Source organism: Sorex fumeus, unplaced genomic scaffold (genome assembly GCF_029834395.1).
Source record: "Sorex fumeus unplaced genomic scaffold, SorFum_2.1 ptg000122l, whole genome shotgun sequence".
Classification (NCBI taxonomy): Eukaryota; Metazoa; Chordata; class Mammalia; order Eulipotyphla; family Soricidae; genus Sorex; species Sorex fumeus.
The window spans coordinates 2601721-2627237 of NW_026606179.1; the positions used below are offsets into that span (position 1 = coordinate 2601721).

At 51.3% G+C, this 25517-nt stretch overlaps 2 protein-coding genes across 2 annotated transcripts in view; both read left to right on the forward strand.

Moving 5' to 3' along the window:
* Positions 1 to 14939, forward strand: part of MYO15A (myosin XVA) — a 53281-nt gene extending 38342 nt beyond the window's left edge. The window contains exons 56-65 of the mRNA XM_056137159.1: positions 833 to 963; positions 2089 to 2183; positions 2416 to 2493; positions 2847 to 2943; positions 7089 to 7249; positions 8351 to 8484; positions 10197 to 10330; positions 10687 to 10820; positions 12054 to 12194; positions 14824 to 14939. Coding sequence (XP_055993134.1) covers positions 833 to 963; positions 2089 to 2183; positions 2416 to 2493; positions 2847 to 2943; positions 7089 to 7249; positions 8351 to 8484; positions 10197 to 10330; positions 10687 to 10820; positions 12054 to 12194; positions 14824 to 14925 — 1207 coding nt within the window. The 3' untranslated portion in view covers positions 14926 to 14939. The remainder of the gene's footprint in view (positions 1 to 832; positions 964 to 2088; positions 2184 to 2415; positions 2494 to 2846; positions 2944 to 7088; positions 7250 to 8350; positions 8485 to 10196; positions 10331 to 10686; positions 10821 to 12053; positions 12195 to 14823) is intronic.
* Positions 14940 to 19495: 4556 nt separating this feature from the next.
* ALKBH5 (alkB homolog 5, RNA demethylase) overlaps positions 19496 to 25517 on the forward strand; it is a 31545-nt gene continuing 25523 nt past the window's right edge. Inside the window, exon 1 of the mRNA XM_056136911.1 lies at positions 19496 to 21018. Coding sequence (XP_055992886.1) covers positions 20249 to 21018 — 770 coding nt within the window. The 5' untranslated portion in view covers positions 19496 to 20248. The remainder of the gene's footprint in view (positions 21019 to 25517) is intronic.

Sequence of the window (25517 nt, forward strand, 5' to 3'; positions counted from 1 at the left end):
GCCTGGGATGTCACAAGTGACTCTTGGTCAGTTGGGCTGGTGGTGCAGTGTAAGAACCTGAGGGTGCGATGATGCCTGGCACACCTGGCTCAGTCAGCAGTGCTCAGGGGCCTCCAGGGCTGCAGCTGGCAATCCCTGGTGGTCCCTGTGGTGTTATTTGTCCTGCATCAGGTGCATGCTGGGTATGCCCTAACACTCCGCTGTCTCCATGCCTCTGGGTCACCACGCTTGTTACCCAGCCAAAGGGAGGCTGATTGGCCTCCCTGGAGCCTAAGCCACTGGGGGGTGTTGGGGCTTCGAGTATTCTAATTGGCCAGCCCCACCCTGTGCCCATCTCCAAACTACAGGGGCCTGGCAGGGATCGTAGTGCTTTCCCAGAGGAAGCCCCAATGCAGTCCCTAATCACTGGTTTCCCCCACATGAAACCTTCACACTCAGGATGACAAAATGGACACTGGCACTCAGGAGACATGCCACGATGCAGAGGCTATTTCCCACCAACTCCCCCTTCTCCCTCTTTCCTTCATCTCCTCCACCCCAGGACTCACCTTTCACTATCCTGCATGACGTTTGAGTTCCCCCTTTCCCTTCTTTAAGGAGCTGCTCTCAGGACCCCCCCCCCCTGAGAGCCCCAGGAAGAGTTTCTCTGCGAGTGTCGCTCACGCATCCTTCCTTCCCTACCTCCCCACTCCCAAGAACAGACTCCCCACTTGGCTTCGGGCTTAGGTGCCCCTCCTGGGTCTCACTGGGCTTCCCAGGAGAAAGGAGCTGCCTGAGAGCTGGGTCCAGGGGATTCCTGGCCTGCCACTCACATGCCCTCACCTGCTCGCAGGGACAGCTGCCAGAGAGGCTGGAGGCTGCTGTACATTGTGGCTGCCTACCACAGCTGCTCTGAGGTCCTCCAGCCGCACCTTACTCGCTTCCTTCGTGACATGAGCCGGACCCCAGGCCTGCCCTTCCAGGGTAAGTGGTAAAACCTAAAGCAGAGACTTGTTTGCCTGGGGACAAGAGGGTAACCCAGAAGCCCTTGGCCCTTCCCAGGTACCTGGCAATAATTGCTACTCATGACTCACCTCCACACATTCTTGGTGGTCCTCTAAGCTGATGATGTTTTGAGTTGTCTTTTATAACAGGGAAGGGCCATGTCAGGGAAGGCTTCCTGGAGGAGGTGTCACCCTGGGTAGTGAGCACATGGGAGGAGTTTCTACAGCTGTGTGGCAGGAGCACAGGTCTAAAGGTGGGAATGTGCAGCATTTGAGAAAAGAAGAGAAGGTGGCACAGGAGGGTACTGGGGTTACTCCTTGATTTCCTGACCTTTGGGAATTAACAAGGGTTTTGAGCAGGTCTGGGCAGGGGTGAGTTAAGACTGGGGATATCAGCCTGTCCCCCCTTAGAGTATGGGGGAGAGGCTCTCCTCAGCTTCACCCCAAGTCTTATTTTCAGAAGAGCCCCTGGGCCCCTAAGAGAGAGTCTAGGCGCCATGGACAGAGACTCAGGTGACACAGACAGGGAGCCTCATTCTCTCTAGGTGCAAACCTTCTTTGGACTCAGAGATGAGTAGCACCAGCTCCCCAGAAAAGGGCTCCCTGTCAAACCCTCTAGACCATGAAGGCAACACTGTGCACCCTGGGAGTCCCAGCCTCGCCAGGGTTGGATGAGGGCCCTGTGGACTCAGGGAAATGGACAGACAGAAGATGTCCTCCTCATGGGCATCCTGAGGGGAGAGGTGGCTGGCAGGGGTCCCAGCTGGCAGGGCAGGATGACATCACTATGACCACACAGCCTACTAGGGGAGCCCCCAGTTCCTATCTCTTGGTGATGGCCACCCCTAGGGCCCATAAGTAGCCAAGGCCACCACAGACAAGATGAAAGGTCTTAGCCACAGGGTCTGATGCGCCCTCCCATGCCTCTACCCCAGCTATCCATCGTGGGCAGCTCTTGGCTCCTCTCAGACCTCCCTTTGCTCAGCTGTCAAGTGAGAGAGCTGATGCCCATCCCACACAGGAGTTCAGTGGTTTGTGGCAGCTGAAAAGAAACCCTTTGTCTGCCTGCCTGCTGGTGCAGGCCCTTGATGCCCTGTCTCCGCAGGTATTGCCAAGGCCTGTGAACAGAACCTGCAGAAAACTGCGCGCTTTGGCGGCCGCCTGGAGCTCCCCAGCAGCATGGAGCTTCGAGCCATGTTGGTGAGCAGGATGGGGCCGCACACGAGGGACCTAGTCCGTGCACTCACTACCCACAACCTGTAGAAGACTTCCGGGTGCGGTGCACCAGCATCTCTGCCTGGGCTGGCCCAGGATTTTATGAGTTGAAATGCCACTTCCTCCAGTGGGGCTCGCCACACTCTAAGACAGGGGACAGTGGTGCCCAGATCCCAGACCCTGCCTCTTGTCTCTTCCCCTGTCTCCCCACTCCCAGGCGGGCCGCAGTTCTAAGAGGCAGCTCTTTCTTCTTCCTGGAGGCCTTGAGCGTCATCTCAAAATCAAAACCTGCACAGTGAGTGACTCTTGGGTGACCCAGTGCTCTGGAAAGCCCCCGGGTGCAGAGGCCTCCCAGGCCTTCTCGGTCCCATCAAACTGTCCCTTTCTACAGCAGAGCAGGTCAACTGACCCTCACAGCGGGGGACCCTCCAGCTCAGGGTAACGCTGCAAGTAGGGAAAAAGGCCAGCCCCAAAGCTGAGTCTCGAGTCAAGACGCTGAGCTCCTTACATACAAGACTGGGTCTTGGACCTTGGAGGAACCTTTGATCTCTGCAGAGGGCCTGAAGACCTTGGAGCTTGGCCTCTTGGGGCTTTGCAGCTGGGACAGAGATGAGGTGGCTAGCTCAGACTCATTCCTCATCCCTCCAGGTGGCCCTGGATGTAGTAGAAGAGATTTGTGCTGAAATGGCTCTGACACACCCTGAAGCCTTTAATGAGTATGTTATCTTCGTGGTTACCAACCGAGGTAAGTGCCCCGGAGGACTGAGCCCTCTCATTCCCACCAGCAGGTGAAATGCCACTTCCTCCAGGAAGCCCTTGAGGCTGCTGTGGAAGTTGGATCAGGACATGATTGCTGTGCGTACACCTGTCTCTGCTTTATTTAGTAGAAATTTGTCTTGCTAACCAGCATGGCTCTCTGAGAGGGATAGAGGCTTTTAGGGTGGCCTTTAATTGCCCTTGCAGGTGTTCCCATGGTTCAAACCATATTTGAATCCTATCAAATATGGTTTGGAAAGCGTCCTGGAGCGTGGCGGCGGCTGGGTAGTGGAGGTAGTGGAGGTAGTGGAGGTCTGCCGATGAGGTATTTATCTGGCAAGCAACTGAGAATATCCCGCCCACATGGCAGAGCCTGGCAAGCAATCCATGGCATATTTGATATGCCAAAACCAGTAAATACAATGGGTCTAATTCCCCTGACCCTGAAAGAGCCACCAATATGGCAGCGTTAAGAAGGATGATGAAGGAAAAGCTGATCAAATCTCAAGGCCGAACTAGGCTGCCAAAATGAAGAAGGACAGAAATGACTGTCTGTACTTTCAATGCACGTACGCTGGCATCGGATGCATCCATCCAGGACCTGATGGTGCAAGTGCGAAAGATCAAGTACGACATCATTGGTCTGACCGAGACAAGGAGGCATCAACACATCATGCCGTTTTTGACACTGGAGAAGAACTGTCCCTTGGAACATGCAACAAAAGAGGCGTTGGTGCTGTTGGTGTCCTTGTCAACACGAACTTGGCCATAAGCATTGATTCATTCAAATGCCAAACAACCCAAATCAGACGATTACACTTGAATAGATGTGGCTCACTGCCGGCAGTTTCTGTCTTTGTTATCTACTCACCAACATTCAATTATGATGAAGGAGAAATTGAGAAGTTGTACATGGAGCTGGAGAAGTTCTATAAAAAAGACCACACCTTCTACAAGATCATTGTCAGTGATTTTAATGCCAAGATAGGACCAAGAAGATCAGCCAAAGAACTCCATATCAGGACCCATGGCCTAGAATGGAACAAACAGGGTGAGAGACTGTCTGAGTTCATCATGTCAACCAAGACCATCCATGGTAACTCACAGTTCCATAAGGCCTAATTTAACTAAACGTTGGACATGGGAGTCTCCTGGTGGACGGTTCCACAACGAAATTCACCACATCATATTCAATCGACGGTTTTGCCTGACCGATGTCACTGTTGTTCCAAAATTCCAAACGGGATCGGACCACTGTCTCCTTCGTGCAAAATTCTACTTCACAGAGCGGGTAGAAATGGCTGCAAAGTTTAAGAAGCGAATGCCCAGAACGACCACCAACTGGGAGCTCTTTGGCACTATTGCTGCAACATGGGAAGATGCCGTCATTGACAACATTGATGAGGAATATGATCGACTGGTTTCAGCACCTCCATGATTGTGCGAGGAACGCTGAGAGAGAGATAGCCACAAAAAGACGCCTGTCTTCAAAAACTCTTGAGCTTGTTCACCAACGTAGCTTGGCACAAGCCTCAGGCAACTGCAAGCGAAGTCCGAGCTCACAAAGCAGTGCAGAGAATCGATAAAGGAAGATCTCAAAGAGAGAAGAGCAGCAGTGCTGGCAGATGTGGCAGAAGCTAGGAAAAGCATTCGCAACGCCCGCTTGTCCTTCGCCAACCACAAGACCAAGATGACTGCCCTCCGACATCCTGATGGACCTATTACATCTTCCAGAAGAGCAATGGAGAAGATTATCCATGACTTCTACTCAGATCTCTTCAATAGCCATGTCCACCTGCCTGCATACCAAATTCCACAGGATGGATATGTCATTTCCAACATTCTCCCTTTTGAAATCCAACACGCCATTTCGTCTTCGAAGAAACGAACAGCACCCGGCCCAGACAAGGTCAGACCAAAACACCTGAAGAACCTGCCATCAGTACTCATCAATACACTGGCTCGGCTCTTCACATACTACCTGTCTGAATGCAAGGTTCCATCCCAATGGAAAACCAGCAGGACTGTACTACTGTACAAGAAGGGAGACATCCACGATATTGGCAACTATTGCCCGATCTGCCTGTTGTCTTGTCATCTACAAGCTGTTCACTCGAGTCATTCTGAATAGGATTGGCAGAACACTAGATGAAGGACAACCATGCAAGCAAGCCGGGTTCTGCAGCACGATCAACCATATCCACACGATAACCAAGCTTATTGAGGTTTTTCGGGAGCTCACGATGCCGCTCTGTCTAACGTTCATTGATTTAAAGAAGGCCTTTGATTCTGTTCAGACTGAAGCAGTCATCAAAGCCCTAGCCAAACAGGGTATTCAAACTCAGTACATTAGAATCCTCTGTGAGCTGTATTACGGATTCACTACCAGGATCTCAGCATTCTACAAAGAAGTGATCATCCATGTCAAGAGGGAGGTTCAGCAGGATGATACCACTTCACCGAAACTCTTCAGTGCCAACCTTGAGGACGTCATACGATGACTGGAATGGGAAGGAATGGGAGTGAAGATAGACGGTTAGCAACTACACCACCTCCGCTTCGCTGATGACATTGTTCTCATAACACCAAACATCAGCCAAGCGGCACAAATGCTGGCCAACTTCAACCGTGAGTGTGGAAAGGTCATACTACAGCTGAATCTCATGAAGACAATGTTTATGAGAAATAGTCTCATTCCTGATGTTCCATTCACTCTCAATAGAATGAACATCTCCGAATGTAGCAGTTATGTGTACCTAGGTCAAGAAGTCAACATGACGAATGACCTGGCACTTGAGTTGCGCAGGAGGAAGAGAGCAGCTTGGAACACCTTCAAAAGCGTTGAAGAAATAGCTAAGAGGATAAAGAACCTCCGGCTCTGAGCACATCTCTTTGATTCCTCTGTTCTTCCTCAGAGACCTGGACCCTATGAAAACAGGATGAGAATGCTATTCGGGTCTCCCAAAGAGGAATTGAAAGAGCTATGCTTGGAGTATCACGCTTCACTCAAATAAGAGAAAGAATCCGGAGTTCTGACCTCCATCGACGGTCAAGAATCAGGGATGCTGTCTCGTTTGCCAAGGCGTCGAAGATCAGATGGGCTGGACACGTAATGAGATTTGGAGATGACTGCTGGATTGGAGCCATTACTGACTGGATTCCATGGGACGTCGAAAAGATTGCATGGTCGCCCACCTACAAGATGGCCAGACTTCTTCCTCAAGACCTTGAATGATAGGTTTGAGGCTCTTCGTGTTCCTACATCGAGCAGATGCCATTGGGCTACACTAGCATGTGACAGGGACGAATGGGGACGTTACTGGCGCCTGCTCGAGCAAATCGATGAGTAACGGGATGTCAAGTGATCAAATGATAAACCAGCATGGGCATTTGTAGAATCTCTGATTCCTCCCTCTGCCCCTTGGGGCCTGTTCAGTGAAAGCAGGTAGAAGCACCCGGGGCGTGCTTTTATGGAGCTTGTTTCCTGGGAAAACGTCCCTTCCGAGTTCCTTAGGGCTAGAGAGAGCACAAGGATGGGCACGTGCTTTATATGCTCCATGCCCAGATTTGATCCCTGCCATCACCTGGTCTCCTGAGCACCACCAGGAGCAATTTCTGAGCAGTGCTGGGTATGACCCCCCCAAACAAAAGGTGTTTCCTACAGAAATGCCAGTGGAGGAGAGGGAGTCTTAAACCCCTCACAGGCTCGGACCCACTCATTGTCAGACTCTAGTCCTGCCTACCCCACACCTTTCCGGAGCCTCAGCAAAGAATCTCCCCCAAAGAAACTCTGCAGAAAGGCACTCACTGTCTCATGACCTGGGCTTCTGTGCTTCCCACCCTCCTAAGAGGGTCTGGACTTTGTCTGAGCATCTCCCAGGCATGTTCCAAGAACCTGGCATGCTGCCCTCCAGTGCATTCTGCAGGCATATGCCTTGGGAGACCAGGGCATTGCCTGTAGGTTTTCATTCCCTTCTGTGGCCCTCAATAAATCTGAACATGCCCTGTCCGCCAGAAAGGAGAGCACACTTACAAATACTATATCCAACCTTGGGAGGGAACTCAACTTGGGTCTGGCATATCTCTTGTGTTCCCTCACCAACCCCCCATCCAGCCGCACCCCACTTTCTGCAGGTCAGCACGTATGCCCACTCAGCCGCCGTGCCTACATCCTGGATGTGGCCTCAGAGATGGAACAGGTTGACGGTGGCTACATGCTTTGGTTCCGGCGCATACTCTGGGATCAGCCACTCAAGTTTGAGAATGAGCTGTATGTGACCATGCACTACAACCAGGTCAGCGCCGTCCAACACGAGGCTGCTCCTGACTGCTCTCGAATTTTTAGGCTCCCTGGGGCCATGAAGGGCCGACTCCATGGTCTGGGTATTTGGGGCCTTCAGGATTTGTGCCCCACTGACATTCCTGACACTGAAACCTCTGCTGTGGCCTCCTGAGGGAGTCAACTATTATTTCTCTTGCCACCTCCTTCCTGGGCCTTTGCATGTGCTGTCTATCTACCTGGCTGGCCCTTTCTGCTCTTCTGCAACCCTGAGTCCACCCCAACTAGGCTGCCCCTTTCAGGAAGGCTGTTTCTTCCCGGAGACTGTTGCTCACTCCCTTCCTCCTGGCTTCCTCTTCCTTTACTCTCTTGACCTTTCCCTTGCGCTGAGGTTCGAGCAGGCTTTGGCTGGTGCTATTGCTTTTGTCTTTGTGTTATTCCCCTTTAGACCTTAACATAATAAACTTCACTAGGGTGCTGAAGTTGAAAAACTCTGGGTTCTCTCCTTCTGTGATAATATTTATGGAAGTGATTAGGTGGAGAATGCGTGTTATTATAGAAATGGTGCCAAGGCTCCTGCAATTCTCAGGACAGAAAAGGGTCGCTCAGAGCCTTTGGCCACATGGTGTCGCTGTTGACTGCAAACCCAGATTATCTGATCCAGTGGTTTTCATCCAGGGTGCCTGTGTACAGGTTGAAAAGCACTGAAGCACCATTCTAGTCAGGGTGTGGCCTGTGGGCTCCCAGTGGTTCATATCCCAGATCTGTTCACTGTTCATATCCCAGATCTGGTGTCTGGGGTGCAGCCTGGACATCTGCTTTTGTGACCTTGGTGAATGTTTTCAGAAGCCATGTCCCTGCAGACAATTCTGCAGACCAGCATTGTTGCTCACTTCTCCAGGTCTCTTTGGGAACGGTCAGGTGGGCTTCCAGGCCAGAGACTACACGCCTCACTCTCAAATGTCTCTCACTGTTCCCCAAAGCCAAGGAAATGCAAACCCTTACCCCCCACAAGTGAATGGAAATGAATTCATTCAGTTGTGTGTGTGTGTGTCCTCTCTGCGGTCATTCGGTCAGTCACGTGCCTGCCTGCATCGTTCACGGAGTACTCCCACAGGTCCTGCCTGACTACCTGAAAGGCCTCTTCAGCAGTGTGCCCGCCCGCCAGCCCAGCCAGCTGCAGCTACAGCAAGTGTCCAAGCTAGCATCCCTGCAACACCGGGCCAAGGACCATTTCTACCTGCCCAGTGTGTGAGTGCTTGCCCTGGTGTGAGGAGTCACTCAAGGTGCTGTGATCCCTCTCACACTAGCTGGGCAGTCTGGGAAGGAGCTTCCTGGTTTTGGGGCTGAATTCTCCTGCCTCATCATCATATGAGCAGGGACCCTGCCTCCTCCCACAGGTTGCTTCTGGCTGATGTTAAGAGCTCAGATCAAATTTAATTGGGAAAAAACACCTTTCAGGATACACATGCTTTCTGTGAATGTATGACTATACAGAAGGATTTCACCACAGAAATATTCACCCTGGTGTTACCTACACAGCAACCTCAGTTTCCATCCACAGAGGAAATCCTGGGTTAAATCCTGGGTGTTAGATTGTCCTTAAACTGATGTTCGTAGACTTGGAGATAGTACAGGAGATGAGACACTGGGCTTGCATGTGACCGACCCCAGTTCCATCCCCAGTGCGGCATATGGTCTTCCAAGCACTAACAGGAGTCACTCGTGAGCACAGTCAGGAATAACCCCTGAGCACCACTGAAAGATTATGTACAAGGTATTATACAGTGCAGGGTTATTTATAAAGAAGGCTCTTTTTGTGTTACCATTTTAAGGGAAAAGTACTTCATGAAAATAATCACCCCCTCTACAAAAAAAATAATAATCACGCAGTGCTCTGCATATATTTTCTCAGCTAATCTTTTCAACCACATTTGTTTTCCTATTTCCACCTAAGGAAACAAGGACCCATGAGGTTATTTGGCTCACAGAAGTTTGCCCAGCTATTGCTGTGGGGCCCAGAAACCACACTGTGAGAGGCTTTAGCCTAGCCTTGCAAAAGGAAGATACTCCTGGAGAGAGGGTTCTTGGGAGAGAGGGGCTCCCTGTCTGCTTGGGCAGCCCAGTGTTGGGAACGTCAGGAATGGTTGGAACTGCTTTGGATGCTTTTAAATTTTTTCTTTAGTCACACCCATTGGTGCTCAGGGCTTACTCCTAGCTCTGTACTCAAGCATCACTCCTGGCAGGCTCGGGGGGCCATATGTGGTGTCAGGTACCAAATCCAGGTCGGTTTACTATCACTCTGGGTACCAAACCCTACTCGCTGTACTATCACTCTGGCCCCCTCTGGATGATTTTTTTTTCTTTTTGGGCCATACCCAGCGATACTTAGGGGTTACTCCTGGCTCTGCACTCAGGAATTACTCCTGGCGGTGCTGGGGGACCATATGACCGTATGGGATGCTGGGAATCGAACCCAGGTTGGCCACCTGCAAGGCAAATGCCCTACCTGCTGTACTGTCACTCAGGCCCCTCTGGATGGTTTTTGAATGTCCTTAAAGGCAAAGGGGCTAGAGTGCATCGGGGAGAAGGGATGGGGTGAAGGTGCCGAAAGGGGCTGCAGGGCTCAACCAAGAGCCCAGGGCTCCTCTTCTCTGTGTTTCTCCCACCTGACTCCTTCACCATCTCCCTGTGCTCCTGACAGAGGTAGCGAGAACCCTTCTAGCCTTCCAGCCACTGAGTCACTCTGGACCAAGTGTCACAGTTCACCCTCTCAGCATCAGTCACTCCTCTTCCAACATGGAGCCTAGTGATACTGATTGGCATCATTGAGCACCTCTGGTGTGAGATGTGTTCGTCTCATTCTCCTGCACTCCCCAGTGCCCCGTGCAGTCTCCTGGGAAACCGGTGGCACCAGGTGCTGCCTGCACGGGCACTCAGGGGCATTTTCCCTCCACATGCAGGCGGGAGGTCCAGGAATACATTCCGGCGCAGCTTTACTACACCGTGTCCAGCTCGTCCTGGCTCAATCTAGTCAGCCAGCACCGGCAGCAGACGCAGGCACTCAGCCCCCACCAGGCTCGAGCCCAGTTTCTGGGTAGGACTTGGGAACTGGGGGGCTGCTGCATAGGAGGTGCTGAAGTGGGGGTGGAGGGATTTTGCTGCCAGCCAACCTGAGCACCTACTTGGAGAGGATGCCTTTCTAGAACTGTTTCCAAGGCCAGGGGGCTGGGGTGGGGAGACGAGAGCTCAACGAGAGCTGGAGATGAAGTGATGGCTGTGATCAGGGACAAAGGAAAATATGGAGACAGAGAGGGAAGCCAGAGTGATAGCAATACACCTGGACTGCGGACAGCTGTGTGGAACTGAATCTGGAGAAGACATGGTCTCTGGACCCTGGCTGTCTCTGCTGCCCAGTACCTGCCTTGGTGACTGCCCCTCGCCCCTCTCCAGGACTTCTCAGTGCCTTGCCCATGTTCGGCTCCTCCTTCTTCTTCATCCAGAGCTGCAGCAACTCAGCGGTGCCAGCCCCCTGCATCCTTGCCGTCAACCATAATGGCCTCAACTTTCTCAGTACAGAAACCCACGTGAGTGGCCTCAGCCTGGCATAGTGCCTGCCCCTTTCTCTGCCCCCACTCTCTCTAGGGCCAAGGCTATGGAATCCTGTGCACCACCACTCACTACCTTCCTTCTCAGAGCCTCCTCTCCTCCTCCAGAAAGCACTGGGAGGGTGAAATGAGGTCCATCCCAGGCTAAGCATTCAAATAATATGTGAGCCAGCTCAGGCTGACGGGAAGGAAATGCCACACACAGGCTTCAGCAGCGGAAGTGTATTTTTCACAGCTCTAGAGGCTTTAAGTCTGAGGTCAAGGTGCCAGCCAGATTGGTTTTCTCAGACACCTCTGTCCTAGGATTGCAGATGACCACCCCCTTTTCGTGCGTGACCTCATGTAGCCTCACATGACTTCTCTTTGTACCTATACCCCTGGTATCTGTGTATCCAGACCGCATTTTATAGGGACACCAGTTTGGATAAGGGGCCACCCTAAAGAACTGGTTTGAGCTTTGTCGTCTCTTTAAAGCTCTCATTTTCAGAATAGTCACATTCTGATGTGATGGAGATTAAGGCTTTGACATAGAGATTTGGGGCAAACACAGTTCGGTCCAAAACAAAGGGGACAGTCACTACCTTTTTGAGTTTTTCCCCCGGATGCAGACAGAGATAGGAACTACAGGACACGTGATTTATTTGGAGGTGATTCTGGACGTGCTGTGACAAGGAAGGGAGTCTAGGAAGGGGCATCTCACATACCTTGAGAGCTCCCCTTGTCTCAGCAAACAAGTTCCCATGCAGGAGCGGGTGCTGAGCCTGCCTGGGAAGACTGGGGGCAACATGGTGCTCATAGGAGGCCCTCTATCCTGGGGCACAGGAGCTGGGACGTCTATCCAGTGTCACCCTGTATTCAGTAGAGTTAGCTCATGGGTCCAGCTTCGCCTGCATGTGATCTAAGGTTACTCTCAAGCAGCAGTTTTGATGTGAAGCCCTTGACCCTGCTGGCATCTGCTGCACCCCAGGATCCCAGGTTTGAGGGATGGTGCCTGGCATTCTGGAGATGTGCACTGGTGTTGGTGGGATCAGTTTCACAGGTGAGAAAACAAGCTCAGAGAGAAGCAACCTGGTCCTTGCAGGTCACACAGCAAGTCACTGAGGAGCTTCATACAAACTGGCATGTCCTATCTCTTACAGATATGCAGGAGATGGGGAAGGATGGGCAAAGCTATTCTCTCCTCAAGCCTGTCTGCTCCCCATTTATCCCCAGGAGCTTGTAGCGAAGTTCCCTCTGAAAGAGATCCAGTCAACGCGGACCCAGCGGCCCACGGCCAGCTCCAGTTACCCCTATGTGGAGATTTCTCTGGGGGATGTGGCAGCCCAGCGCACCATGCAGCTGCAGCTAGAGCAGGTGGGCCTGTCTAGCACCTGGCTCATCCCTCTGTTCTTTTGTGTGGGTTTCAGCAGCGACATCACATCTCTGGAAGCCTTTCTTGCCCCCCCCCCCCACTAATTCTCAATCTCGGTAGTTTCATTATAACTTAGGGTTGGTTTGTTTTCTTCCTTTGGGGACCATACCCGGAAGTGCTCAGGGATTACTCCTGGCTCTGTACTCAGGGACCACTCCTGGTGGAACATGAGACATCATATGGGAAATGGGGATTGAACCCAGGTCAGTCGCATGCAAGTCAGGTGCTTTACCTGCTGTACGATCACTTCATCCCCACAACTTAGTGATTCGTGCTTTGTGTCTCTCCACCAGAATTCCAACCCTAGGAGGCCAGGGCTCTGTCCACTGTGTTCCCAGCACAATGCCTGGCGTATCAATGTAGAAGGCTCTGCATAGGCCTCAGAAAGACTGAAGTGACTGAGATCCCATCGACCTTGGCCCTCACAGAGCCCCCTAGAGAGAAAGGAGAGGTTAAAGAATCTCTCCAATAAATCCTGTTTCAGTAATGGAAGGGCATACCTGAGCCATCTAGGAGGTAATCAGGAAGGGTTTTCAGGAGGAGATAATGTTTGACTGCAGCAGTGATACAGCTGATAGCTAAAAGACCATCCCCACAACCTCAGGCTAGTGAAGGGACCTCTAGGGAACTCCGTATCTTATCAAGTAAGATAAGTGAGATGCATATATGCTAGAAGTATATACTAGAGAGGAGAATCATCGTGCGCATAGTGATCTAATTAGTCAAGGCAGGCTCCCAGTACAGGGCCGGGCACAGCCATCAACTTGTGCAAGAAGCGATGGGGGGCTGGAGAGAGAGCTCAAAGGGCTTCAGCACGTGCTTTGCAGACCAGAGCCCTAGGTTCAGTATCTGACATTGCATGATCTCCTGAGTACTGTTAGGAGTGATCCCTGAGCATGGAGCAGGGAAGTAGCCCTCAAAACCGGTAGATAAACAAAAACTACAAAGTTGCGAACACAGTGTGGTTGTGAGTGCTGGAACAGTGGCATCCTGGTTCTGGCCTCGGTTTTCTCTCCTGTGCAATGGAATCTTTTAGCATTTGCGGCAAACAGGGACACTGGAGGGCTAAAGAAGTGGAACCTGGGACAATGCCTGGCACATCGTAATGCACAGGAAGTGCAGTTCCAATTATTTTTAACCCCTCAGAATGGCTTCTGCCAGCCCCTGGGAAATTCCTGGGAGATTATGACACCGAGAACCGCACTTACAGATGGATTTTCCACAATTTCTTCCCCAGTCTGCCTTTCATCCATCTCCCACCCCAGTTGGGAACCCTGAGTCTAGGTCAGGGCTTATTCCAGGTGGTAGAGGCCAGGTAGTAACCAGGGCAGCACACAGATGTTTTACTATTTATTGACTCGGTCCTTGCGCCCAAAAAAGTTTCCTTTTTTCCAGTACAATAGTTATATTTAGGAAATACTTTTAATTATTCTGAGGGGTTAAAAATAATTTAGATATAAATTGGGCTGGAACGATAGCACAGTGGTAGTACAATTGCCTTGCACGCAGCCAGCCTGGCCGAGCCAGGTTCGATTTCTCCGTTCCTCTCAGAGAGCCCAGCAAGCTACTGAGAATATCTCGCCTGCACAGCAGAGCCTGGCAAGCTACCCGTGTCGTATTCAATATGCCAAACACAGTAACAACAAGTCTCAAAAAAAAAAAATGGAGACGTTACTGGGCCCGCTCGAGCAAATCGATGAACAACGGGAGGACAAGAGAGAGAATCCGATGGAGAAATGACACACCCCAAATTAGGATGTATGAGTCACTCCAGAATAGAGGGCTGAGCTAATCTTTTTCTTTTTAGTGGGAGAGGGTGCTCAGGGAGGGTATCACACCTGGTTTAGTTTAAGGATTACTCCTGGCAGTGCTTGGGGGACTGCAAGATGCTGGGGATTGAACCCAGGTTGGCCGTGTGCAAAGGCAAACATCCTACTTGCTGTACTATTGCTCCGGCCCCCAAAGTAGTAGTAGTAGTAGTAGTAGTAGTCCTCCTCCTCCTCCTCTTCCTCCTCCTCCTCCTCCTCCTCCTCCTCTTCCTCCTCCTCCTTCTCCTCCTCCCTCCTCATACATGCAAGCAAACTGCCCTCACACATGTGTGAGAGCTACATTCTCAGCCCCCTGGCTAATCTTTTTCAAATCTAAAGATTTATATGCAATGAAATCTCATGAAGATTGGGTATGCGGTTCAGCAATGGAGCGCTTGTCTTGCATATGTGTCTCTGGGTTTCATCCCCAACACTGCAGACACAAAACAAACTCATAAAATGAACCTGTGAGGCAAGCCCGGGTAAATTGAGGCCCTCCAGATAAGGCCCTTGAGCGCAAGGACATGAGAGCCTGGTCTGGGGTCTCAGTCTTCATGCTCAGCAAAGCTGATTGATGATCAGAGGTCTCCTGCTTGCTCACCTCCCGGTCCATAGCCCAGCATTTGTCCTATGGTTTCACATTCCCCTTTTCTTAGGGTCCTGGGGAAGGGGAGTTGAAGTTGGGATCTCCACCTCTCCCCCATCCACACTGCACCCCAAGATGCAGTGTGTTGGTTTTGAGCCCTCACTTTCTCTCCTGCAGGGCCTGGAGCTGTGCCGTGTGGTGGCCGTGCACGTGGAGAACCTCCTCAGTGCCCGGGAGAAGCGGCTTACACTGCCCCCCAGCGAGATTACGCTGCTCTGACCCCACCCCCAGCCCCAGATGTAGCTAGCCCCCATGGAGCTTCCTGGGTGTCTCAGGATCAGTGACACCTGGAAGGGCCCAGAATCTTGAGGAGCAGCCCAAGTTCTAAGAAACCGGAGGAGCCCAATCCAAAGTGGAGCAGCATCCAGCCTGCACACTGGGTCCAATGTGCACAAGGCCTCACCATCAGCTAAGGCCTTTTCAGAGCTCCAGTCTCATGGGTGGGGTCCATGCGGCCTCCCACTGAGGTAGGTAGGCAGATAGGGAAGGCCCCTTCCCAAGGCAATGGCAGTAAATCTCCTGGGAAGCAATGGCCCTGACCTCATGGAGACGTCTACAGAGATGACGGCAGAAGAAATTGAGACCAATTAAAGACCAAAAGAGACTAACCAGAAACTCCAAAGCTGTTCCTTTGACACCTGACCACCCCCCTCCAACAGAAGCTCCTGCAGAAACAAAAGTGAGAACAGGAATTTCGAAGACCATCACCACTCGCAACCTCTTTGGTAATCTCCCTAGCAACGTACTTTTACCTAGGTAGAAGCCCCACATGGGGACAGGTTGGAGAAACCCTATAAAGGCCACCTTGAACAAAGGAAGCACCCACATATGCTGCCTGAGCACATGTGTCGCCCGCATCTCCCGTCCTGAGATGTGTACTTTCATATGCTGAGATGTGTGTAGGGGCTCTATGCCCTTGGAGAAGCCCGGGCTCTCTTTTGAGCAGGTTACTCTCCACTCTCTCCCACTTTATCTCCCTCCTTCCCTTCAAAACCCTTCAAATAAAAACTAATTTCACTGCTCATCTACTCCTGAAATTCCTTTCTGCCAGGCAAGACAAGAACCCGTAACCCTGGGTCCCGGGTGGCAGAGGCGGATGGGGAGAAAGTGATTGTCCTCCTCCCTGCTTCACTTAAGTCACCCGTGGGGCCCACCGACATCACCACCAGAGAAACAAGTTCTCATACCAGTGGCCTCTTCACCGTAGGGTTCTGGTAGGGTCTGCAGTTCAAATCTGCTACAGCTCCACATTTCAGCCCCTCAGGGCCCCTCCCCCACCCCCAACGGCCAGGCTGCAGCTCAGCTGGGATTCCTGAGCCTCCAGCCTGTTCTGTGCAAATAAGAGGTCCAAGAAAGGTCAGCCTAGCAACTCTTCCTCCTTGGAACTGCTGAGTGACTGGGAAAAACAAGCCCCGGGGGACGAGGTTGGAACTGGGGGCCCACTTGCAATCCCCCCTTCCCCCATTGCCCATGAAGGGAGCTTACTGCAGAGACTCCTGCCCTTACCTCTATACACCCTGTCCCTCCATTCTACACTCCTAGAAGAGCCCCAGCCCCAGGTCACTGCCATTGGGTGAGTCACATAAGGTTTGACAGTGGTATAGTGGAGACTTTGTGTCAGGAACTGGGAGGGAAGAGTCTGGGAAATGTGTCCCAGAGAATGGGACTTGGGGATTGAAATTTGAAGTTTCCCAGGACTAAATGGAGGGGATGGAAGTGAACAGTTCAGCCCTAGTTCAAAGAAAATGGTATTTGTGCCTTGCTGTATCTCCTGGGATTCGAACAATGCCTAAAAAACAACAACAACAACAAATCAAAAAAAAAAAAAAGCTTGTCACTTGAATAAAAAAAAAAAAGAATATTGATGGAAAAGTTTGGTGCCTTGTGGATGATGGAGGGGGGACGCCAAGTTTCAAGTTTGGGAGTGGAAGATAGGAAAAGGTCTCTGGGGCATACTGTTCGGATCAGGAATCAGAAGGGTTTCTTTATTCACCAACTCCTACTAAGCATGACACACTAGGCGATTGCTAGGCACTGCAAATGGCTTAGAATTAGACAACTACAGGAGTCCCAGGATAGCTCAGTGCCTTAGAGCATCTGTGTTGCAAGCATAAGCTCTCGAGTTCAATTCCAGATGTACCAAGTGTGATCCCGGCAGCTCTGCCACAAACAGTTTCCAGCCCCACAGCAGGTATGTGTGAGCACACAGCTAAGAAGCTGTAATGCCTAATTGAGCACCAATAACTAAAAGACGTCCTGGATTCGATTCCTCCACCCCTCTCAGAGAGTCCGGCAAGCTACTGAGAGTATCCCGCCCACATGGCAGAGCCTGGCAAGTTCCCCGTGATGTATTCGATATGCCAAAAACAGCAACAAGTCTCACAATGGAGACATTACTGGTGCCCGCTCGAGCAAACTGATGAACAACGGGAAGACAGTGCTACAGTGCTACTAAAAGACGTGAACACTTTGGCCAAAGTGTTTGTGCCCTGGCAATCACATAAGAGTACCACAGGGACCCCCCCCCAACACACTATAGACCAGAATAGGCATGGGCACAAGAAGTAAAGGAGACCCTCCCCTGGCAAGTATGGCAAGTACAACTAAATGTGTGGAGTACACACTCCACAGCCAGATGTGTAGAAGATGCTGGTCACCACAGGACGCCAATCAGACCATTCTGGGTTCTAGCTCCAGAACACAGGCATGGGGGAGCACAGGGAAGTTTCCAGTCTGGGAGGGAAGTTTCCAGTCTGGGAGGGCCAAGAGAGACCTAGAGAAGCTGTAATCTGTTTATACCAGGGGAAGAGCACTAAGTGAGTCTCCTCTAGGCCTCTGATAGTTGAGGTGGTGAGTTCTGTCAAACAGGCCAGATCAATCCGATGGCTATTTTCCTCCCAACCCCCCTTCCAGAGGGCTGCTCAGAGGCTGGTTTCTCTTTCTGGCTGGCCTCCCAGATCCTCTCTGAAATGTAATGCTTCTTGCTTTCAGGATCTAGCCTCTGAGCCTGCCTTCAGCTTCTCCTCCCTAGGTCCTTGTCATTTTGCACTGGGCCAGCATTTCTCTGTGCCTGCTGCACTTCCAAAGGGTCTGAGAGATCTCACAGCTGATTCTCCTTATGCATGGGGGCTCTGCCCAGGTAGTTGGCAACTCTGGTCATTGCTAGCTGTCCATCTTCTCACCAGAATGCTAGCAGTGACAGAAAAGGACTGGAGCCAAACTTACTAAAGGGTTACCCCATCCCATTCCCCTGCATTGGTTGCTGTTGTTTCTTGGAAAGGACCCAGCGGTCAGCTTGAGGGCACTGGCTCAAGTTCTAGGCTCTGCTGTTTTGTCCACACCTCTCAACACAGACCCCAAGTTCATAGATGTAGAAACTGAGGCCCAGATTTGGGGACAGCAAGCCCCTCTGCTTGACTTGGGCAAATCACACTGTTGAGTCATTCATGACTTGGGCAGAGAAAGGTAGGTGAATGGCCGAGCAGTTGATTTGCCACCTCCAGGTTCACTTCTATTCTGGCACTGCAGAAGTTTTCCTGAGCTCCAGTGGGAGTGGCCTCTAAGCATCACTAGGTGTGACCCTCCCGCAACAAATCCAAAAAGCCTGTGCATAATTCTCTTGCATTCTTACAACACCATATGTGGTGGGTACTAATGTTAATCTCCATTTCACCGCTGAGGATCAGAGAGAGGAAATCATCTGCCCAGGTCATATACCCTGTCCTGAGGACAAGATTCAAACCCGGATTTAGCAGATTTCTAGAGCCTAGAGCTTAAGCCCAGATCTAGGGCGGGGTGGGGTAAAAGGGCTTGATCTGGGGGAGTGAAACTGAAGGCAGCTCGGGTGCCAGCTCACGAAGGACAAGATTCCTTTCCTTTCAGGGGAATCTGAGACGGTGCTAGAAGGAGAGGGCCTCAGAAAACAAAAATGAAAGACAAAGGGGAAAGTGAGCTGGCATTGCTAGTGGAAGAAAGTTTGGACAAAGGCCCGCGGATATAACCGGGAATGTTTGCCTGGCAGTGCTGGGTCCATCTGGGGCTCCGTGTTCGCAAAGAGGGGCAAGGAGACTTTGCCAACAGGTCTTGGGTCTAGCGAAGATCTATTTTATCCTGGGGAATCTTGGGACATTTTTGAGTAGAAATCCGTTTCCCTGCTCACGCCACGCATCCTACCCGGGCACACTGCCCCAGAGGATTTGAATGGTCTCTCCTAGCTATAGCTTTGTTTTATCCGTTCGCCTCCTCTTTGCCTGAAAGTTTTCCTCTACATCCCTGAAAGAAGTGTCCCCACAGCCCTCGCTAGTCCAAGGAAGAACTACATCAACCCGCGACGCGTCCCCACGTCCGCACGGGCTCGACGCCACCAGGACGTGACTCGTGGAACGTTTACAATCCCGACCGCGGTGGAGGTGGCGGCGGGAGAGGGGGAGCAGGGAGCAGGGAAAATGTTCGGCCTCTGCAGCCATCGCAGTCTGGATTCGGAGCTTAGGTCTGGCGCTCTCCGCCTCGCAAGTCTGAGCAGTTTAGGCGGGTTTCAGAAATTTCAAGTATCTCTGAGGGCTGGCTTCTGTTAGGCTCGCCGCTCAGGCACTTCTTTAGTCAACCGTTCACCTTTTAGGGGTCCTCGTTGCCCACCCGGCCGCTAATTAAGTGACGGACGCAGTAGCCATGGCAACCATCTGATAGACAGCTGTAACTACCAACCAACTTCCGGGAGCTCCCATCTGGGCCCGCCCGGCGGATGGCCGGTGGCCCAATGAAAAAGTGAGAGCGCCAAAGGGGGCGGTAACGGGACAAGCTTAGGTTGTGGCGGTTCCCCGGTGATTGCGCGCTGGAAGCTGAGGCGTTTGCGCGCGATCGGACGATGCCGTGACACAGCTTAGCGGCAGCGTTGACAGCGTGATCGCACCCCCGTGGAGGGAGCCCTTCGGCCGCGGAGGTGGCGCGGTGTGAACGCAGGTTGTTATTTGAGGGTGCTCCCTCGAAGCCCTTCAGCTAGTGGGGGAGGGGCGGGGGCCCAAACACGAACGGTCCAGTCTGCGCTTGCGCGCGCTCCTCCGGCGACCCGGGCCGCACGCGCGCGCATGCTCGGTGCGCTCGGAGCCGCGGTGGCTAGCAACACTGCGCGTGCGCACTGAGAAGCCCGCTGAGGAGCGGCGCTGGCGGACGTCGGGCGGGCAGCTCGTGACGTCGTGAGGAGAGCTTTAAAGTGCGGGTCGAGCAGGGCGTCGGAGGGTCTGTCGGGGAGTCGGGCCGAGCCTCCTCAGCTGCCCTCCGCGGCATGAGGCGCTGCCGGCGCCCCTGCCCCCCGGGACGTGGAGAAGGTGGAGGAGGAGGAAACCGCGTTGCCGCCGCCGCTGCCTGACCCGCCGCCTCTGAGGCTTGACCCTCGCGCCCGGCTCTCGACGCCCCTCGCCGGGTTCTTCAGCCTCGCATGGGGGCCTGGCGTTGAAGCCTCTCTTCCCCCCGGGTCCCCCGGGCGCGTCCCCCGAGAGCCATGCCCGCCCGCCCCGGAGGACCCTGAAGCAGCGTCGCGGGGGCCATGGCGGCCGCCAGCGGTTACACGGACCTGCGTGAGAAGCTCAAGTCCATGACGTCCCGGGACAACTACAAGGCTGGCAGCCGGGAGGCCGCCGCCGCCGCCGCGGCCGCCGTGGCCGCCGCCGCCGCCGCCGCGGCCGCCGCCGAGCCGTACCCAGTGCCCGGGGCGAAGCGCAAGTACCAGGAGGACTCGGACCCCGAGCGCAGCGACTACGAGGAGCAGCAGCTGCAGAAGGAGGAGGAGGCGCGCAAGGTGAAGAGCGGCATCCGCCAGATGCGCCTCTTCAGCCAGGACGAGTGTGCCAAGATCGAGGCGCGCATCGACGAGGTGGTGTCCCGCGCCGAGAAGGGCCTGTACAACGAGCACACGGTGGACCGGGCCCCCCTGCGCAACAAGTACTTCTTCGGCGAGGGCTACACGTACGGCGCCCAGCTGCAGAAGCGCGGGCCGGGCCAGGAGCGCCTCTACCCGCCCGGCGACGTGGACGAGATCCCCGAGTGGGTCCACCAGCTGGTGATCCAGAAGCTGGTGGAGCACCGCGTCATCCCCGAGGGCTTCGTCAACAGCGCCGTCATCAACGACTACCAGCCCGGCGGCTGCATCGTGTCGCATGTCGACCCCATCCACATTTTCGAGCGCCCCATCGTGTCCGTGTCCTTTTTCAGCGACTCCGCGCTCTGCTTCGGCTGCAAGTTCCAGTTCAAGCCCATCCGGGTGTCGGAACCGGTGCTTTCCCTGCCCGTGCGCAGGGGGAGCGTGACTGTGCTCAGGTAACCCACCTGGGAGGAGGGGGCGGCGCCCGGGCCGCAGCCTATGGGAGCCCGCGCTTTTTCTCGGCCGCCCGAGTCTCCCCTGGCCGGGCCGGGCCGGGCGGGGCGAGCTGGCGGCGTTGCAAACAGGTGTGAGGAAACTGGGCGGTGCCGGGAACCCTTTGGAAGGAGTATCCTCGGGGCAGCTCAGGCCGAGCGCGGACTTCTTGGAGTTCTCTCGAAAAGGCCTGTTGCTTTGATGGTTAAGGTGTTAGGGATCCGTCTCTCTCTTTCCCTTTGGGATCGTAGCTACTTTGCCATTCTGGTTGTCCATTTCCAAGTCCGCGTTAAAAAAGTAATTTGGGGCCCTGGAGGGAGCTGTGAGGGCGTCAAGTGCATGCTGTGCCTGCGGGAGCAGGGGTTTTACCCACCCTCGGATTTAGCCCACCCTCAGATTTAGCCTCCCAAAAAGTAAAATTTTTTGAATTGGGGACTAGGAGAGAGCAAACGCTTTGCATGTGTGTAACCCCCCAGGTGCCTTCCCTGGTACCACCAAAAAAGGGACTCTGTATTAATAATTTAAAAAACTTTGGTTTCTTTAACACAGTCATGGATTCCTTAACAGAAAATAACAGAGAAAAGCCCTTGAGAGTTTCTAATTGATACCCACGCATTCTCTGTTCCCATGAGGAAGACTTGACTTCCCTGGACGATAGAGTAATAATATAATCAGTCAGGAATAGTTAGTTCAGTACTCTGTTAAAAGTTCTTTGTAAGACTGTTAGGACCAAGTTAAGCACAATAAAGCTTTTCAATTTTTTTTTGGAGGTGCCATGACAGAACTTGGGGCCTTACATGTGCAAGTCAAGTGCTGAACTACATCCTTGACCTTTTTTTGAAGGGGATGATGGGGTAGAGTGGATCCTTCAAGTGGTGTTTACCGGGGTCCTATGGTCTCCCCCAGAGATAATTGGTTCACTGCTGCTACACCAGAAGTCCTGGGACCAGTAGGGTTATCCCTCAGGTGCTTTGGGGGACATACTGTGCCATAAATTAAATCTGGCTTCTCTATGCCAGATATGTGCTCCAGCCTTTGATAAATTTGGTCTTTTTACTGTTATTTCATTTTATAGTCATGGCAGCAGCAAAACTTGGACTGGTGGCACATATTATGTCCCAGATCCTGCTGAGAATTAGATCAGTTCTCTGGATTGAACAGATTATTTGCTGGAATACCTTTGTTGTCTATGTGATACAAAATTTTTTTGGAAGCTGCTGCTTTCAGCCCTGAAACAAACCTACCAGTGTATTTAGTAATCCTAAAAACTTCTTAGCAGCTGCTCAGTGTGGCTTGATTGACTACGGAATTCTAGCACAGGTAGGACGCAGATTCTGTGAGTAGCTTGATCTCTTACTGTGTGGAGTGTTGCAGGCACAATCATGTGGAGAAGTAGGGTCTCTGGAAACCTTTTAATGTCATAAAACCTTTTAATTTGTCTGATTTGACTTGAACAGCTGGGTCTCCTTTTATGTTAACATAGCATCAGAGCCAGTGATATCCAAGGCCACCTAATGAGAAAGTTGAGGGAGTCTGTCAGTGGAAGCATTACTTTGTCTTCCTTATTTAGATTTAGAAGTTAAAGGGCCCTTCATTTGTTAAATTCCTTCATCTCTAGGGGCTTCCAAATTTTTTTGATAACACAGAACCCTTGAGATGGAATTTCTAGGTGCCTGAGAAATAGGTAGTACAACAGGTAGAGTGCTTGCCTTGCACACATCTGACCTGAGTTTTATTCATCTCCAGCACACATGGTCTCCCAGCACCACCAGGAGTAATCTCTGATCACAGAGTCAGGAGTAAGCCCTGAGCACTGCCAGGTGTGGCCCCAAACTAAACAGAATTCAGCTTTGTTTTGAAGTGGAGATTCTGGTGAGGCATGCCTTGGTGAGGCTCAGAATTAGAGCTTCTCCATAGCAGTACTGTTGACATTTGGGACTAATTTGTTGATGTTATTTTGTTTTGGTGGTATTAGAGATTGAATCCATGCTACATTCTTGTTCCCTGGCTAATTCTTATGTGGGAGTTGTCCTATGCATTGTACAATACTGCTGCATCCTTCTATCCACTAGATACTAGTAAAACTCTATGACAACCAAAAATATTTCTAGACGTGCCATATTTCCTAGGGATTCAAAATTATCTCTAGTGGGGAGCCATTGCTCTAGGATTCTGGACCTCTCTGTACATTTGTTTTACTTCATTGTTCACTAATCACAATAGTTTACTTGGTGTGCAGGTGTGGAACACTTGTCACATATCACTTCAAGATACTGCATGGTGTCTTCCCCGAGCTTGGAAAAAGTGATTTTTTTCCTTTCAAGTTTGCATCCCAGACTAGAGCTCTTAAATTACAGATTGGAAGGGAGGGATTTATGAAAACAGTGGTTTTCTGCAGATGAAAATGGGATTTTAATCAATTTCACATGACTCACACTTCAGTTAGTAGTGACAGGGTAGTGACTGTGTTTGTATCTCTCCAAGGCAGCATGGCAGGAGTACAGTTTTTGGTGTTTTTGTTGTTGTTTGTTATTTGTTGGGGTCAAGCAGGGAGGTATACCCATTGATGCTCAGGGCTTACTCTAGTCTCTGCATTCTGGAATCTCACCTGATGAGTCTCGGGGAATCATATGGTGTTGGGGATCGAATCCCAGTCGGCCACATGTGAGGAAGCACCCTACCCACACTACTATGGCTCCAGTCCCCAGTTTCAGATTTGTCAATTTGGATACAGTATGTGGCAAACATTGACTCAGCTGTGTTCAAATGTGGGTATTTAAAGCACATCTCAGAGACTCTTCTGGAAGGACTTCGTTCTTTCCAAACCCAGTTGGCAGGATTTATGTTTTGTTTTACATAGCCTTCCCATCTTGGGCCCAGGTGGATTCCCTCTTAATTCTGTTCAATAGGGAAATATGTGTTTTACTATCTCTTCATATCATTTTTTTCTTTTATTCTTGTTCCATGTAATGTTAATGAGCATCATAAAACACTTTAATTGGATTAATTAGAATAATTACCTCAAGATTAATTGCTTATTTGCTGTTACTTTCAGTCACTGTTCAAGGTATGTGTTGTGGTCACATGTCCAGAGAGCCATGCCTTGATCACTTCTCTGAAAATGACTTGTCACCCAGCTGTGGCACTCCGAGATGAGCACAGCCTGTGACTTCCTCTTAGTAATTGGTCCTGGGTAGTATGTACCCTTAGTTCTGTGCTAAGGGCTGATCTTGTTCAGCTGGTTAAAAGCAAAACTTAACTTTCTGACTTAAAATAGCTTGGAATGTAGGGCAGATAGTCCTGGACCACATTTCTTATGTGGGTTCTTTTGTTCCATGTTGGTGGGAGGAAACTCAGGAGAAACTCAGGGCTATGCATTCTCAGAAGGAACTCTGTGCCGGGGGTGTTGGTCGCCCTTGATTCTTCCAACCCTGAAAGTGGCAGAATGGAAAAAAGTGGCAGCAAACGAAAAGAAGCTGATCCTAAAGGACAGTCCTGGTCTTAGTCATGGAATTAAGAGAAAGTAAATGGACCATAGAAATTTCAGGGCTGGTAGCCGTTTTCACCTAGATAGTAGGTATGTAGTCATCACTGAGGTATGCTTGCTCCCCAGGGTCATAAACTAATCTTTGCTGACCTCCCATGGGGTGTTGGGTATGTCATATATTTTGAGGTTCCTTCAGCAGATTAGATCTTGTTTCCTAAAAACATAGATGGGTCTTTCTTCCTACCCTTCATTATCCAACTCCTCTACCCCAGCCCCTACCCTCCCACATCAAAAACAGTGTAGTGCAGACACAAAAACAGAGTTTAGAGTTCCACCATTTCTGCTGTTTGATCTTAAGCAAATTAACCATTCTGGGTCATAGTTTTTCTCATCTGCAAAATGAGACTATTGATGCTGTAAGAGTTGTTCTAAAGATTGACTTTTACATTACTGAGTACTTGGAGTTAGTAATCTTTTTTAACACTAGAATTTATAAATATTTCTGGAAATGACATTCCTTCTGTCAACTACTATATATTTATACCTTGACATAGCTGGAATTGGGACTAAAAACATGTCAGTCCTCTGTCTAGATTTAGACCAGGATATTTCATGGCAAGTCATATATCTTCTTGGAGGTTTGGTTCTGGTTATAACTTAAGCCTGAACTTATATATACTATCTCTGTGCCAAGGTGGTTGGCCTCCTATCCATTCCACCCCTACAGCTTTAGTTTCTTGGTACAGCAGGCTACAAGAGCAGGTAGTCCTCGTTGGCTCTAGGCTGTCACCAGACTGAAGAGCAGTCCCTCCGAGTAGAGAGGGAGTGGTGACCATCCTGGAAATGTGCCTTAATCTTAGTCTTCAAGATGCTTTCCTAAAAAGAAGTGTAGTCCTGGTGCTATATAATCCATTATGAAGACTTTTTGAGGGGTGGAGAGAGTAAAGTGGGTAAGACACTTACTTTGCATACAGC